This window comes from Daktulosphaira vitifoliae, unplaced genomic scaffold (assembly GCF_025091365.1).
Source record: "Daktulosphaira vitifoliae isolate Bord-2020 unplaced genomic scaffold, ASM2509136v1 Scaffold_1, whole genome shotgun sequence".
In the NCBI taxonomy this organism is placed as follows: domain Eukaryota; kingdom Metazoa; phylum Arthropoda; class Insecta; order Hemiptera; family Phylloxeridae; genus Daktulosphaira; species Daktulosphaira vitifoliae.
The window spans coordinates 16382253-16400775 of NW_026099572.1; the positions used below are offsets into that span (position 1 = coordinate 16382253).

The 18523-nt window shown below is 28.1% G+C and overlaps 2 protein-coding genes across 5 annotated transcripts in view; both read right to left on the reverse strand.

Moving 5' to 3' along the window:
• Positions 1 to 642: 642 nt before the first annotated feature.
• Positions 643 to 3747, reverse strand: LOC126910464 (uncharacterized). The gene has a single exon (XM_050693054.1). It carries the CDS (start codon positions 3053 to 3055, stop codon positions 1391 to 1393), a length of 1665 nt encoding a protein of 554 aa, XP_050549011.1. The 5' UTR covers positions 3056 to 3747; the 3' UTR covers positions 643 to 1390.
• Positions 3748 to 4306: 559 nt separating this feature from the next.
• LOC126910483 (neuropeptide F receptor-like) overlaps positions 4307 to 18523 on the reverse strand; it is a 44892-nt gene continuing 30675 nt past the window's right edge. For 3 of the 4 annotated variants that reach the window (XM_050693096.1, XM_050693093.1, XM_050693092.1), the window contains 4 exons: positions 8767 to 8949; positions 7667 to 8074; positions 7328 to 7580; positions 4307 to 4783 (listed from right to left, as the gene is read on the reverse strand). In XM_050693096.1, coding sequence (XP_050549053.1) covers positions 4422 to 4783; positions 7328 to 7580; positions 7667 to 8074; positions 8767 to 8919 — 1176 coding nt within the window. In that variant the 5' untranslated portion in view covers positions 8920 to 8949 and the 3' untranslated portion in view covers positions 4307 to 4421. Of the gene's footprint in view, positions 4784 to 7327; positions 7581 to 7666; positions 8075 to 8766; positions 8950 to 12076; positions 12179 to 18523 lie in introns of all 4 variants that reach the window. The other variant, XM_050693095.1, reaches the window with a different exon arrangement.

Genomic DNA, 18523 nt, shown 5'->3' on the forward strand with positions numbered 1-18523 from the left:
TCTAAGATTTGCATTAAAGTTAAAAAAATCTTTTATGTTTTATCTAAGTGATAACTATGAATTATAGTTGAATTTTTTTGTCATTATTATCTATGGTAAACAGCTGTAAAATAAAAAGTCTAGCCAATGGACAATGGGCCTTGGTGTAACAATAATATATAACAATATCATATGTATTTTGTATTAAATGTAAAGTACATATGTGTTGTGTAGTTAACAAAACAAATGTTTTACCGAACATCATATGGTATAATTCTGTCATGTAATAAAAAATTGATCACTTGTGGTAAATATTATTTAAAATTAAAATTACATTAAAAATATTAATTTAAAACATTACATACTAGTAGTATGTGTTAAGCGATGATAATGCTAACAATATTTAGTAATTTTTTGTGAATTTTTGAGATAAATATTTTTGATATAATTTTAATTTTAAATAGTCCTATAGTACCTATTTGATAAATCTTATTTGCTATATAGTAAATTTATTTGCTATTGAATTTTATACAGTATAAGTATTAGGGTGGTCCAATTTTTTTTTTTTTGGAATTTAGTTTCTCCACAAGTTTGTTTTTGTTTCAGACCATCTAACTTGCACTTATAAAAAATTTCAGCATAATTGAATAATTTTTAGGGGTCGCTAGGATTTATCACTTTTATGCATAAAGTTATAGTAAATAAATAAAAACTATTTTCTTGAAAATTTATTCAACTTTTAAAAATAAAACAAAACATTATGCTACAATATTATACATATATATTTGTTAAAATTTATGTTTCTTAGTTTTTAATTACCTAGAGTCATTTTCATAATGCTAGATTTTGATGCAGAAGGATATCGTTTTCTATGGAGATCTACTAATCGGAGAAGATATTGTTTTTGCTCCTCATTTTTCGTTATGTTATTGTTGAACTTTTGAATCAGTGCAATCCCACGCTCTGCGCAATCATTAACAACTTTCATTTGGCGAACTTTTTCTAGCATTTCAATATAGACCAAATCTGTCGGCCACTCTGATGGATCTTTCGCCAAAAATGAAGCTGCTTTTTCTCGACCGTTATTAATTAACAAATCAAATAAAACCGTTGTGCGTTGTGTGATAAACGACTCTAGTGGATCCTGGTGATTGAACGTTTTGCCATCAAGTCTTTTCAATGCATTTCCCTTGGAAGGTCGTTGAAGATTTTTTACCATTTCTCTTTTAGACTCAGTACTGACACGAGAATCAAAAAAAGAAAGTCCAACTAAATGTTCTGAAAAATACCAAAGGTGACGAAAAAATGCTTTAGATGCGGCAATACTTATCTTCCGATTAGGGTAATCTTTTATCAGTCCAATCAAATCGGCATCATTAAGGGGAGCTCTTTCGGCTATTGGGGCTTCATTTCAGCAACGACAATACAGTAGACTTACAAATAGACTTATTTCCGTGACACCTTTTTTCTCTGCTGCAGTGAGTTCGAACTGATCTTGAAACATGTATATTTTTAGGCAATAGATTGCCTTTGCCATCCAACGGGCTTGATGAAAGGCTCCTGGCGTTCGAAATCCAACTTTACTTTCTTCTGACTTTCCGAGAAAAATTCTGCACAAGTTTATTATTTCAAGGTAGTCGTCTCTTGGCTGTTGCGTTTCAATAGCATCAATATAGTAAGAACGCATGTCTTGACGGAGTTGAAGCAGGTTGTCATGGTTAAATAAATTTTCATCACCAACTTTAAAATTTTGTTTATCTATTCCCAGCCATTGTTTTTGAAAACGTTTGAAAAGATTGACATGTGGACCCCCACTTGGTCCAAACACTTCCTTAAAGACGGTAGAAAGCAAAACTTCAAAAATGTGATGTCTACAAGCAATCCAGACAAGCTCTTTATCAGATGCTATAGCCTTTTCGATTAAAGAGCATGCGCCCAAATTCAACCCCGTGTTAGAAGATGTAGTATCAAAGCAGAGTCCTCGCACGTAGGCCTTTAACTTCCACTCTTCAAGAACATTGAGACAAGCATCAGCCTGTTCTTTGCCCGTGCCTCTATCAATCTTTGGAACTGCTAAAAGCTTTTCTAAACCACCGCCAGTGACAAGCACAGCCACTCGATCGACTTTTTGCGTCCCTCCAACAATGTCAGGCAGCAGTTTACCATCCCAATGCAAAACTAGAGGATGCTCGAAAGAAGATGTTGTTTTGTCAGTTTCCACAACAGTTTTGCGAATTTGATTTCTTTTACGACGTATTGTACTACGTGATAAAGAGATATCTGCTATTGGGGTTCCTAAAGCCTGAGCTATTGATCCAACGACAAACATTGCATTCCGATCAGACAAGTTTACACGGTCAATAGATGCTACAACATCCTCAGTAAATACACTTTTAATATTGGTGGGTTTTTTTATATTTGTTGAAGTAGAAGGAACTTGAAACTCATCACCCGATGAACAGTTTGAGCTGCTTTTACAAGAATCCATTATTTCGGAATCGGATGCTATTTCTAAGCTCATTAGCGTTTTTTCTTGATTATGTTGTCTTCTAGTTTCAGCTTCTACTTCTCTTTTTCGTTTTCTAAATTCTTTTTTTTCTTGCAGCTTGTCTACACCTGCCATACTGCAGCTCATTCTGTCTTCTCTCTGCATTATTAAAAATGTTTTGTCTTCTTCATTTTTCATTATTTTTAATGCATCCTTAACAGCTATGTCAAAAATATCAACTAAGTCTCCTTTAAATACCAATTCTTTCATACGGCAACTATCAAGATTTGTTTTTCTGTTCTTTTTTAAAAGATAGTATTCATCCACCAGTTTACTTAGTTTTCTTTCAACTGAGTCAATTCTTTGAGTAGGTATCCTTGCTTTTTCCCAAACTTCCAAAACGGATTCCGCTGTAGACCTTATACTTTTTTTAAAAGTTTGTTTTTTTTCTAAGTGGTGAAAGTGAAAAAATCTTAGTACATCCTCTTTTGACGGAAGTCTAGCAAATGAAAATGTTTCTGTAGGTTTTCCAATCAACCACACGGTAGCTGATGTTCTTGTTGATTTTAAATTGCTGGTGGAAGCCATTATATTATTTAAGACAAAATCTAATATAATATTTTGTAATAACTATAGTTAAAAATTTAGTAGGTAATTCACAAAAATAATTTTGTTTTGATTATCAAACAAAACTTTAGAATAGTTAAAAAAATGTCAATAGCTTCAACGGACACCAAAGTGTTAAATATTTCAAATGTGATAATAAAAAAGTACAATCATTAATATATGTATTTTAAATTAATTAATAACCGCAGGTAACGTTTCAAATACTCACGTGTTTATAACAAGCGATGTTGACTCAACAACAGTTCAAAATAAAATGTCGATAAATGGTTTGAAATGTTAACTCATGTCGCACCATTTCAGTTTTAACTGGACAACCAATAATGTAAATAAAATAAGATAGTAAAGGAAAATACAATTCATTTTTGACGGACAATGTAAAATACTCATGGTTATTATGCACAGCTATTATCTGTTCGTTATCGGCGGTTAATGATTACGCTAGAATAAAAACCATTGATAAATTCCTATTACTTCTTACTTACAAATCCTAGCGACCTCTAAATATGTTTAGAATGGGCTAGTTTATGGCGTGAACATTTATTTTTGACTAAGAAACAAAAATATGGTTGTGGAGCTCAGAAAAAAAAACTTTTTTTTTTACCCATAAGAATTGGACCACCCTAATAAGTATGTTAATTTATTTTTCATTTTTATGTTATAAATTATAATAATAATAATATTAAACAGGAAAAGAAACGAATGAATAAAGATTTTGCAATAAAAGAATATTTTTTGTTATTATTTTGAGTCCCAATGTTCATTCTAATTGATAATCCTACCTTTTGAAATAAAAAGGTTTAATGACCATTAAATTCATCAAAATAGTGTTTTTGTAAAAAAAAATTACTAATTAAAGAAAGTAAAATTTTTTTACTGTTCTTTTCCTAAAAGAGGGACTGATAGGGTTAATAAAAAATGTTTAAATATGAAAAACTCTTAGCTGTTCATTTACTGATGAAGTCACCTTATGAAGTAAAATTTATTTTGACTAGTTACAAAACGCATTAGTTCTGGTTCAAATTAATTGTAATTTTTTTCTTAAAATGTGTTAAAAGTTGTAACTTGTCCTATAGTTTTATGAATATTTACAATACGCGATAATCAATTTTTTTACATCGTGGATATTACTTAAGAGTCCCATTTTTAGAAAAAAGACATTTATGTTTAGAAATCGAACAATTCAATTGATTTTTACTTAAAAATTCTACTAAACTTTAATAATTGATTTTTTTTATATAAATATAATCTCGTTGAAATATTTTTTATTTTTATAAAATAAATAATTATTTCAGAAATGATACAGCGGAAAAAAATTAACTGTACATCTTTACAGTACTGTTACACCTCTTGAAAATATTTCTTGACTACCAGGTGTGTAGTTTGACGTGTTGTACATTATCAATGGTCTGCTTCTATTTCGCAAAGCTGTGGTGCCTGTAACTATTGATCTGGGATCATTTTGTGTTCCCCATAATCTAGCGTTGAATAGCTGGTAAAGCTCATTACGGATATTAGAATTCATCCATCCATATATGATTGGGTTTGAAATCGCTGAAGTCATTGCTGTTATATGACAAACAGCTAATGTTAAATAAAGTTGTCTGGGGTTTACAGGTGTAGTCATCAAATCTGCAGTTAATGAGAATACGGATAACGGAAGCCAACTAACCGTGAACACAACTGCAACTCCTAAAGATTGATAAATTATATTTTTAATGAAAAGTATGTATTACTAAGAAAAACCATTGGCTAATTATTAAATTATGTCTCATTCCAACCAAACTCGATTGAATTCTTCGATAAATTAAGTATCGTTAAGTATATGTATAAAAATATATACACCATGATTCGTTTATCGTGAAACCACATTGAAATCAATACATAAAAATAACATTAAGAATGTATTGGTTTCTTTGTACTAGAGGAATGTGAGGAAAAATGAAAATTACACTTTTTAAAATATCTAATTGTAATAATGAAATAAAAATTTGTTTTATATTTGATTTAATTTATGTTCTTAAATAAATTATATTTTTTCCATTTGAATAATTATCTTTTATACTATTATCAAATATCTTATTTTCTCTCTAATGATATACAAATTGTTTTTATCAGAATTATGTTTTTTATCAGTTAATAAATTTGATATTAAAAAGAAATTTGGATGAATTCAGGGTAAATTAAACTATTTTAAATAACTCGATACATTTTTAAATTTTGTTCACATATATTTAAATAGTGAAAGCTTAGTTAAAATAAAATTCAGTTGCAGCAAAATGAATTTAATGAATTAATTTTACCCCATTAAAAAAAATGATTAAGTAAGTATAACTAATACTAGTCTCCGCTAAGCTGGGACTCTGTCTAGACCCGGAGTGTGATATACACAATAATTAATAATTTTCTTATTATAATAATTATGTTAATGTTATAGAATAATTAGAGAAAAATTTGGTAGTTTATTTTCCTAAGGCAATATAAAAAAGTTAATTTTATTTAGAATGTTGGTTTCTATGATTTATCGTTGTAATAGATAAGTCCCAATTTTTACAATAAATTCATTGACTTATACATCATATGAGAGATAAATAAGATTATTAATACACAGTACTGTATTTGTTGATAATGTGTGTACAAACTTATATACTTATAACCTCGCTGAAACTTATATATAACAATCAAACTTTTATTGATAAAATATAGAAAATATATTTCTATGCGCACGCGTAAAATCGTATCTTAATGTAAACTTTAAGTGGACATAAAAAAAAAGTTCAAAGCGTATTTGGCTTATTAAGCATATTAAAGGCATATTTGTACAGTAAGTTAATTAAACAAATTAAAAGATATATTTATATATGTATCAATACATTTGATTGAATGTATCAAAAATTTTTGTAATATAAACTTATTTAAAAGGAATTGATAGAAAATATTTTTATATTTAAAATACCAAACAGGTAATAACTAATATAATACCAGAAAAAAAGTTATAAAGAAGGTAGTTAATAATCTATCCCACTCAATACATATATGAAAACTATAAAATGTATTAAATATGAAATGAAGAGAAAAATTAAATTGAGTTAAAAATTCATTTTCTACAAATTAAGAGTCAAAATATACATATGCACAAATATGAGCCGATACCCTTATTCAAAATGTAGGCGTCGGATTTTCGTATTTTTGCAACTTCCTTGACACGTGTAAATCGCTGTGGTAAAGTTGCGAATAGAAAAAAAAATCATATTCATGTCGTAAAAATTCGCTTGGCGCGCCTTAGTGTCTTGAGCATATAAAAAAAACTCATAAAACGGTAAAAAATTAACAGATTAAATTAATTTTTTATAACATGTCTTTGGATGGGTCTGGTGAAAATTTTAAACCTTAAGTCGTAAAACGCTGGCGTCAGTGAGCGTTATTTCTCGAAAACGGTTGAAATTTTAAAACGTTTGCAAACGAGCAGCAAAAATTTTCCTAGGGTTTTGTGATCAAATACTTTCGTTGAAAAAAAAGTGTTGAAAATCGAAGCAATATATAATACAATTTTAAATGTTTTTGGTTACGTTTATATGTGAGGCTATTACATTAAAATCTTACATTATGTTAACAAATAGTATTTAATACTATTCTAATAATTTATAATAAAGATTAATAATTCTGTAGAATTTTAATTGAAAAAAGATTATTATTTTATTTCATTAAAATGAATACACATTATAAGATTTTGAATATTATTTGTATTTAATATTTTTAATAACATTAATTATATTACAATGAGTAGTTTAAATAATCGTATGCGTTTTGTATTATAATTTTATTTCGCCTCGAATATGGAGCAAAATGAAAAAGTAAGTTTAAAAAAAAATAAAATTTTCAATGATGTCTTATGTAAATTAAATAATTTTTTAAACAAATTTAGATTAAGTTGATTCGTTATTTTGGTATATGGCAAAAAGGCCATATCCTAAAATGTTTTCTATATAACTCTTAAAAATTCTCAAAATATTAATTTTATGACGTATCAACTTTTAGACTTACGACATGGGGTCATTCAATGAAATAACTTCTTGATCAATTTGTTTGGGTTAGGTAGTTAAGGCTTTTCTCGTGGAGGTTTGGTCGAGATTATGTTAAAAATAAGGTCTATCCAGAATAAAACATTGAATCTTTATTACTTCTTTTGAATTTAAATATAATGTTTATTTAAAGCTTATAATTAATATCAGATACCTATTAAAAGCAGAGTAGTTCGTTTATTCCTTTGGAGTTCTCGTAGTGCTCGTCTTGGATCTTTTTGAGAAGTAGTATGTGTGTGTAAAAAAGTCGCAATACGAATATGCACCACTAATAGTACAGTAGCAGGTAGTACTGCTTGTATGAGTACTATGGCTATGTTGTAAGCAACTTTAATTTCTGTGGTAGGCCATTTCTCTAAACAGGATTCATACAATACAATTTGATGGAAAGTGAGGGGCTCAACAACCTATTTATTTAAAAATCACAATAATCGTGGTTTTAATAAGCGATATTATCATGTCATTAATTTTTTTGTAAGACATTTTGGTGTACCTGATAATAAGGTATCGGTAGAGTTGTTATCACTGCAAACAGCCAAACTAATAAAATAGCAACGTAAACAGATCGACGTTCGTTTTGTGCAGATCCTCGTACTATGACCCAATATCTGTCGATAGCTATCACTGTAATTGTTCCAACAGATACCATTATGTTGGTGCCTTGTAAGAGAGGAACTAATTTACAGACAAAAGATCCCATATTCCATTGGTACCTTATTATAGATGTCAGAGTAAAAGGCATACACACAAGACATAATGTTATATCTGATATGGCCAAATTTACTATGTAAATATTTCTAGATGTATGCATTTGAGCACGTCTTGCTATCACATAAATAACAGTCAAATTAGCTGTTAGACCAGCGATGATTAGACCCAGATAAACTGCTATCAATATAGTCTATAAAAATAATTAACTCTGTATACTATTCAATTTTAATGTTATTCCTACAATTTCCTACAATAAATGTAATACCACTTCTGAAGATTTTTTGACAAAATATTGTATTCCTATCAAAATTACTTAAAACTGGGTTTTAACTAATGATGATGAAAAAAAAACAACATTTTTTCAAAAAATGCTCTTATGCAGTAGCGTACTAAGGGTTTCAGCGTTTCAGTGCTGTTTGTATCTAATATACCCTTAAAATCGTTTTTTGAGTAAAAAAAAATTTTTTTCCAGATTTTTCTGAAAAAAATTCTAGCTTAAAGAACTTAGAAAATGCATAAACGTAAGAATATAAATTATAAATGAAACAAAAAACATTTTTACCCAAGTTTTATCGTGTTTATGGGTATGTGCAGAGTGTCAAAGGCGCCCTTATCATTGTGTTCTGGATTATCTGCTCCACGTAGCCCTTTATGTAAACACGCCACTGCTTTTACGTGATATCTCACTTAGAGTAGAAATATACAGAGTGATCAAAAAGTAAGGAAACAGATCAATTGTTACAAACAATAAAAGTAATAGTAACTTTCTTTACTTACCGAACTTTCTATATAAAATTAGTTTTCCATAAGTATAATTATTTAAATCATAAATATTATTATCATGCAAATAAAAGTATTTTATCATAATTATTTCTATTTTACCTCAGTACTTTGATCCAAATTTCGAGCATCTCTTTTGTGTTCCATTAAAATTGAATATACTTCATCCAAACTAAAATTAAATGTAGAGTTCATTTCGGTATCATTACAAGATTCTATAAATGTGCTCATTGTTCCATCTAATGAGCAAACCATAAAGGCATTGTAAATTCACTAATATTATTCCTACAAACAAAATTTTTATTCAAAATAACTAACAATAAACAAAATAGAGAAATAAGAAATATATATTTTATTGTACAATAAATATTTAATCATTAAAAATTTTATTATACATTATTTATATGAATTTCTCTTAAAATAATAAATATATTAAGATTATTATTTTTAGTATTTGTTGTTTTTATAAATTTCTTGATTTATCATTTACACAGGATAACAGCCATTTTCTTGTTTACAATTTTTATATGAATTTTTTATGTATTTTTTTTTTAGTTTTTGAAATAATTAATAATTAGTAATTAAGTGACAATTACACAGTAAAATCATCATAAAAAATATACATTTTTTTTTTGGCTTTCCTAAAATAATTTGATTAAATTTTATAAGAGTTGTGTTTAACCGATTTTTTGAATCTTTTAAGCTAAGTTTGAGTGTCTTTAAAAAAAAGCTTTCGAGCATAACTTATTTTTGGATTAATTTACTATTATGAAACTTAAACCAACAAACAAATAATTTTATAAGGATTTAACAAATATTATCTTTGTGCATTTTGAGTGACTATACAACGAAAAAAATACTGTTAATACAAAAAATACTGGGTTTATATACTTTCCAGTAATCACTTGTAAAGCTTTCTTTATAATTATACAAATAATTAATATTATGCAACTGACATACGTAAAATCTCAATACATTATTGTATTTTACGTTGAAGAGTATACAGAAAGTTCAAAAAATAAGGAAACAGGTCAATTGTAACAAACAATGAGAACAATAAAAATTATCCGAAGTACTATTGTTATATAGTTTTATTTTTCAATAATTGATATTGATTAGAAACTACAGAAGGTGCTCATAATCATCTTTCTTTCTGAGAACTAAAATTCTTGTCAAAGTATATTAACAAACTTATGAAACTCTGCGTGTTCAATTAATCTAAAAGGACTATTGATAGCATAGATAAATTTAGATACGTGCCAACTTATCTTTTGAAATAGTTTTACAAACAAATTTACTATTTGCTTGATGTTTAGAAGATTCTATTTTTGCAAGTTTCGTACATTTGAAGAAGATGAATCAATATTAATAGAATTACTTATATTTTCATTTAATATTACACGATTTTCATAACATACAGGCTCAGTTTGATGTAAAAGCTTTTGTGGGTAGTCTTCGATGTGTTATTTTAATCTTGTTGTATTCAGCTTTAGGATTAGTCCCTCCATTAATTTGCTTAAACCAAATGTTATTACATAGTCACCATTTAACATTTTTCGCAGTAAAATTTATATATATATATATACACATAAAAAATTGATATATAATTAACAGAATTATAAAGACATAGTAATCCAATATAAACCAATATAACAAATAAAATAATGTAGTTGTTGGTGGTAGTAGAAAAGTACTAGTGTAAAATTAAAAAAATAATCAGTTTTTTCACTATAGTTAAATTATATAAAGTTATATAAATTAATTAATTAATTTATTAGTGATATGATATTTTTTAATGTTTTAAAACATGGTTCTTATTAATTTAAAACTTTTACGGTTTCTTATATTTGTTTTTAAACAAAATTGTTTTAAAAAATCTTAAAATATTTTTTTTGTTTTATAATTTTAAAAAAATGTTTTTTATTTACGAGAGACACTGTTCAATACTAAATTTTATTGTATATAAGAATTTTCTTTTCCTGTAATATAATGATTTTAATTATTGTTATAAATTGCTTTTATTTAAATTGGTAATTATTTTATTATATAATTATCTCTTTTCTTTGCTTTGTTTATAATAGTGGATGTAAAATTTCAACTTGTTTTTCAAATATTTAGTCTAATAATTTATTATCTTTATTATTTAATATCACCGTTTGTTTATACTATATTGTAATGCATAAAAAATAAAAAATTAAAAAATCATATTCTCAGCTTATCAAAAATTGAGCTTGCACAGAATAATGAGATTGCTGGTGAATTGACAATGATTTATATTTTAGCCAAATTTGACATTACAGTTTGTTCACTTGTTTATCAAATAATAATTATACAACATAATTAATGTCATGTTAATATATAATTAATATGGTACAGTTTTTCAAAAAAAATGTTTTAATAATTATTATCATCATTTTACGTTTATTATTATTACTATTATCTAATTTTTGTAAAGTGCTAAACAGTGAAAATCGAACGAAAACCTCTACCGTAATTTTAATTTAATGTTCAAAACTTAGTTAAATAAATATGAGATCAATGTATTTCAATTCTGGATAATTAATGGAAAATAAATTGGTTATTCTTATTTTATAAGAGTTCGGAATATACTTCATTATTGCTATGAAAAATATTTATTAAATTATCTGTTTAATAACTTAAAATAATAAAAACTTTTTCAACTTAATTTCCAAAAAAATATTTCCATCGGTGAGAAATATTTATATTAAAACTTTTTATGTGATTATTTATGTCTTGGTATGTTTTAATAATAAACAATAGAATTTGTTTATCATAAAGAATTTTTATGACATAAACCTGATGTCATCAAAACGTCGGCCGTCGATTTTTGCGAGTTAAGATATGACAAATTCCAGCTCTTTGATATCTTGAAATGCGGTGATATAGTGATTTTGATTATGACTTTTGCGAAAATAGTTTATTTTAGAGCATTAGTAATATACCCACGGATTCTTATTTATTTAGAGAAGGCGTTACAAGATAAATTAGATATACGTTTATATTTCTTAGACATGATCCCTTTGCATGTTCCACCTACAATTATTTTAATAGAACTAAGCAATGCAACACGATAATAATAAATGACGATGTGACATAATTTAAATATATAGATTTTGACATGACTTTTATATTTTTAAATTAACGTCTTTGTTGATCGGTTTTATTAAATTGATCAGACGTACGTTTCAACGTTTTTGAAGTGTAAAAATATAAGTTTAATAATGATGAGTATAAAATAACATGTAAATACTATAATAATAGCTTCCTAAAATTTATATTTATACACGCCTTATAACATCTATTCTACTATAATACTCATAATGATGAGCAAAGCAATGCCAAGATCTAGATTGCCAAAGTCTTGGTATTGGACTTATTTTTATTAACTTACTTTTTACTGAATTGCTTGTCTTGATTTTGTTATTACCAATCACGTCTTGACTTAAATTTTGACACTAGCAATTGTTATTGTAAGATCAGTTATGGTCTTGATCTATTTATCATAGTTATATAGAAAATGTTGTTCATTTTTCATTTTTATATTAGTGTGTGATTTATTATAATACTATCCTTCATTTTTAAAAATAGAGCATCGCTAAAGAGAAACGGGGTAGTGATCCCATTTCACACCTTTTCTAAATTATTAAATGTTAATATCTAAAAAGGTAACGTTACAAAATTGGTTATCGACCAGTTAAAATTTTATTTAGACTATTCTACTCATTTAAAAAAAACAAAACATCGGGGTTGCAGCATAGTGGTGACGTGGCTTATTTGGGTCAAGTATAGATGATATCTGACAGTGATTAAAATTACTATCATAAAAAACGCTTCGATATAAATCTTTAGATAGTGTTTAATTTTAAAAAATTGGTGGATTATTCCAAAAGCTACATGATTTCCTATTTCTTTATTTATATCCTGATTTCAAGTTTTATGATTTATATATGAATATATATATACAGGGTGTTTTTTTTATTATAACCAACTTAATTACTTACAGAACAAATATAATTTAAACATTTTTTTTTTGTTATCTTTAGTTACACATTATTCTTGAATTATTAACTATGTAATACTTTTTTAGTTCATCTTTATACCTTGTAAGAGTGTCAACTATGTTATTTAAATGGGAACATATATTATGAATTTAATCAAATGTTTGAATTTTTTATTTAATAGTAAATAGCATTTGAATTTTTAATAAAACTTTATTTGTTTATTACATATAAACATTTAAAGTTTCAAATTTTTGAGTTAATATACATGTGTAATACACAAGGGATTACAAATACAGGTAGCTAATTGGTTTCGTATGACATCGACATTCAAAGGTATACAGAATTGTTATTATCAATGATAGTAAGGCACATTTTTGTGAGTTAATAAATACACCAACTGACAATATAAAAAGTATATCTATTGATAGCCATAATTGATAATATATAATCCGTGACTGTGACAACAATGTCATAAAAAACCAATTAGCTACCTGTATTTGTAATCCCTTGTGTATTATACATGTATATTAACTCAAAAATTTGAAATTTGAAATTTTTATATCTGGAACACTTTTAAAATTATTATTCTTTATAAATCACTCTGTATATCAACCAAAAATCAAAGTTACATAAATAACTCTTTAAAATTCAGCTGTCAACAGTTAAACGATTTTTACCACATATTGTAAGTTGTTAGTATTATTATAGAAATACTATATTATGAAACGTCCACAATCATTTTTTAGGAAAATAAATGCAAAAGATAGAAATTTTATACTTGTAACACACTCAAAAAAAATTCACTAGTACTGCCACTCAGGCACACACACTGTGTTTTTTTTCCTTTCCTCTTTTCTCTATTTCCCCTTTACGGATCATTGATATCATTCGGACATTCTGAAAGAATTAATGTTCTCATTAATAATTCTTTAACAATAATCAATATATATATATATATATATATAATCATATCATATAACAAAATAATCGGTAAAAACCATACTTTTTTTATTTTTAAACAAATTAAACAAAATAATAACATAATTTTTTTTTCAAAATAATTATCTATACCAAATAAATTCCAAAAAAAAATAATTTAACAGAAATAACAATTCATCCTCTTGTTGAGAATAAACAATTCAATCACAAAACAAAATCTTTATACTTTTTGGGTACTGCAAATTACGTCTTGATCTTCCTACTTTCACTGTCTGTTCGGGTTCTGGTTTCTCTGACTCGCTTTTTTCTTCCTCTTCTGTACTGTCATCCATTTGAGTTTGACTGTTGAATGGTTTTAAGAGACTAACATGAGCTGTAGTAGCATACTGTTGCCGATGAGTAGGACGCACTGAAGCAATCTTGTAAGTGTTCCTATCATATACTTTAGTTACCACAAGTGGTTCTCTATACTTTTGTTGATGTACCAGTTTGAACAGGAGGGCAACGTAAAAACACAATTTCTCTAACTTGAAATTTAATTTCCACCTTTTGTTTGTCATACCTCTTCTTCCACTGCTGTTGAGCTTCTGCAATGTTCTCTCTGATTCTGGCCTGTACGTGTTCTGGATCTTCGATTAATGTTGTTACTGTTACGAGTTTTTCTAACAGCCCATCTTGTAACATTGGTGAAAATCTATATAGAGCTTGAAATGATGACTTTCCAGTAGTCTTATTCAACATGTTGTTCAGCTTAAACTCCACTTAGGGTAGTTTGTGGTCCCACGTCGACTCTTTATAAGTGTCAGTAGTAATTACTGATAGTATGGTTGAATTAGCGCTCTCATATTGTCCATTTGTTTGTGGATGTCAGATTGACCCTAAATGAAGTTCAATTTCTTCCTCATGGCAATATTTCTGAACTGTTCTGAGGTAAACGCTGTTCCACGGTCACATATGATTCTCCTAGGCAGCCCAAATTGTAAAGTGTTTGACTTTAATTGACGTATGACTCCTTTGGTATGGACACTATTTGCTTGAACAAATAAAAGAGAACAGAAAAGCTTGACGAATTTAGTCAAATTATCTGTAAGCACTAATAGATAATTATTTTTCTTTGAACTAGTCGGAAAGGGTCCAAGATGATTAATATGTATCGTCTCGAAGGGCCTCTTCCCTGGTTCAATGGGATGAAGTTTTCCCAGTCGCTTTCCACGGGGTGCTTTGTTCACAACACAGGCAGCACACATGTGATGTTTAACATACCTGCGTAAACGAGGGAAATAATGCTTCTCTAGTATTTTGGATACTGTTCTGTCAGTTGAGAAATGACCTGACATATCACGAAACTGAATTACCAAACTTTTGCGCATTGATTTTGGAACCATCCATAATTTCCTTTCTTCACACCATTTTGCGAAATTATACGATACAGTATACCATTAATAATCTCAAATTTTGACCTAACTGTTAATGACGGTGCTTCACTAGTTAGTTCTGATATTATAATTTTTAATTTTGTATCACTATTTTGCATAGATACTACATATTCTTCTTCACTCATTGTCATTAATACTTTTTGTATTTAATACAATTTGTCGCTTATTATTTGATCCATAGTCTCATATGTGTTTGGATCCAAAGAAGCTTTGTTTAATGCATCAACATGCTGCATAGCCTCACCCGGCCCATGGTGAACTTCAAAATTGAATTCACTAAGCAATCTCACCCTCCGTGCAATTTGAGGGTTTGTTGTCTTTTTACTGTTCATATGGACCAACGCCTGACAATCTGTAACTACAACAAAATGAATATCAATCAATAAATGTCTTAACTTAGTTAGAGTTCAAACTATTGCCATTAACTCGAGACGACTCGAATAATATTTGCTTTCCGCATCTGTCGTCTTTTGGAGACAGCATGCACTAATCGCAGTCTGTTATTAACATCCTATTACAACAACATTCTACTTAATCTTATTGAATAATTAGTACTTCTTAATTTTTAACCTCCATGCTGTGATCAATGGTTTCTTCTTTCCCAAATGGGAGTTCAATTCCATAACCAAAATGTAATCCATTGATTGTTTTTACAAAAGTTACTCCTTCCAGGTCCATAAAATTTCTACCAATTATGATATCATGATTCTGTTTATTGTCATCCACTATTATGAACTTTAAAGGTTCCTTAACCTTATCAATTTTGACTACAGCCCTAGTTTCCCCACCACTCACAGTATATTGGCTATTTACGAATACTATGAAGTTTATTGTTTTAGGTACCACTGGCAACTTATATTTATTCACCATACTGCATTTAATAAAAGGAATAATCGCTCCCTGTATCTGTATGGTTACCCTGTAACCATTCACAGTGACAAGTTTTTATTCTGAATCACCTTGGTATTGACTTCTCCAAAATTTGAACAATGTCCTATGCTATTTCCTTTTTGTTCTAGAGTATTACCTGCTTTTGCTGATCTCAAATTAGTCTTGCAACACCAGGATGTCAAAATCTGACAACAATGCTTCTTCATTGGTGTGCATCCGATTAATGCATACATTGCATTAATCGGATGCACACATGCTAACTCCTTCTGATATATACTTTGAATGAGATAGTCTCGGATTTCAGCGAATTCCATATTTAATGTCAAACATACTGTTACTTTGTCATGGAAATAATCCATCAGATGTTCCTCTCTTCCTTAAACGCGACGCTGCATAAATCCTAACGTTTCACGTATAAATGTGCCTCTAAATTTACTTTGAAAGTCTAACAAATTCAAGAACTCTCTGTCAATAAACCAGTTTTTCGCGGCTCCAGTCAAATTGGTCCGAATAAATTGTACCCTAAATGACAGAGACCATATATTTATATCTGCCAAATTTTCCACTGATCTAAGCCAGTCTTCAGCTATGTGTGGCTCTTCCTGGCTAGTGAACGGTCTCACAGACTGATTGAGATCCGATATTACTCTATTTGAAATATTGGTTCTGTATTCAGTCTCACATACTCACTAGCTGCAACTGTGGAAGGAGTCGATGTAGCACTTTGTAGGACATCCACCTGAACCTTCCGACTATTTACAAGTTTAATAAGTTTGGTGTATATTGGTACATGTATTGTTTCCTCATCAGCCATTTTATTCGCTGGGAATCGAACACTCACGACTTATTTTCTTAGAAGAAAACAACAACAAAAAAAAAAATACTTAAAAAAAAATAATAATAAATAAATAAATAACTGATTTTCATAAACTGTAAATGTTACTATTATTCTTAAACAACTAATTCCTATATCCACTAGTGCCTGAGAACCGAAAAACGAACACTATCACTTATAATAAACAAGAACGTTCTGATTTGCGTTATCAATCGCGGCGTGACCACCACTACACCGTGGTACTATAGCTTCAAGCGACACTAGATTACCTAACCCCACATTGACGCTTTTACACACAATGTTACGAAATAACTGCAAATTCAAATCGCGACGATTGAACAAAAAAAAAAAAAAAAAAATAATACACCTGTTTTGTTCAGTACTCTCTTCGCATCCTTAACTCTCAGGTTGGTGAGTAAAAAGCAAAAACTGTACTACTCGAGAATTAATACAACTCCCGCACTCGATTCACCTTCACTTTGTAAGCGCAGAACTAATATACCAAATATTAGTTTTTAAAGTATCCCACTTCTGAAATATTATAGAAAAACGATATTATGAAACGAACACAATATTTATTTAGGGAAAAAAATACAAATTTTATATTTGCAACACACACAAAAAAAATTACTAATATCGCCCACAGGAACATATACACTGTTTTGTTTCTTTTCTCTTTTCTCTATCTCCCCTCTATGGATCATTGATAACAGTACAGAAATCTCCCAAAAATTTATAATTTTTAAATTGGTTGATTTTGACCTTTCTTAACTTTTTTCCTTAAAATTGTGATAACTTTTTAAAATATGTACAAATTTAAATCACTTTTTGTATATAAAAACCTTAGTTTTTCCTTTCAATTGGTATAAATTTACAAAAAAATTACTTAAACATTACAAGTGGTCTTATAATACGCTTACCATGTTGAGAGCCCTATAAAAAATTATCTAAAAACATTAGCAACATGTTCATATGACACAGCGCACTAAAAACAAAAAATATTGACTAAACACATAAAAAAATTAATTTGATATATTACAAGCCCCGAATGTCGAAAAAACTTAAGAGTTATTAGGCACTAAAGCCAAAATTCATACATATTTTTGTAGAAATGGGCAATATAGAGTGTATTACAAAGAACGCTAATATCTATATTATTCAAAACTAAATCAAAATTATGTTATTTTTACTTTACAATACGATTAAATAATGAAAGACATTACGGCGACATGTCTTCGATGAGTAATCATTTTTTAAATGAAAATTCGTGTAATTTTTGGTAATAAGATACATTTTTTAACATTTGTGCCATATTTAAACATAACGTTTCAAAACGAATTGCGACAATGATTTTATTCGTATGAATTAATTTACTTTATATAATAATGTAAATTTAAATTAAATGCAAATACACATTCGTTGAATAGTTGTAAAAATAGATTGTTTTCAATTTTAATAAAAATTAAACATATAATAATTTTTATATTATAAATGACATATGAATGACTCATTTATCGAAACCCCTCTATATTTTACAAAAAAAATGTTATGCTAAGAATTTTTTTTTTTTCGGCTTTATTAATAACATAGGAGCATTTTTTTTATATTTATTAATTATTATATAATTTCAATTTACACATCTAATAATATCGCATAATTTTTTTAATTCTTCCTTTGTATATACAGAGTGATTTTTTATCATAACCCACTCAATTACTTGCAGAATAATAATAATT

Excerpts from the sequence above, each read along its gene's own strand:
- LOC126910464 (XM_050693054.1), bottom strand. The coding sequence starts at position 3,055 with ATGGCTTCCACCAGCAATTTAAAATCAACAAGAACATCAGCTACCGTG.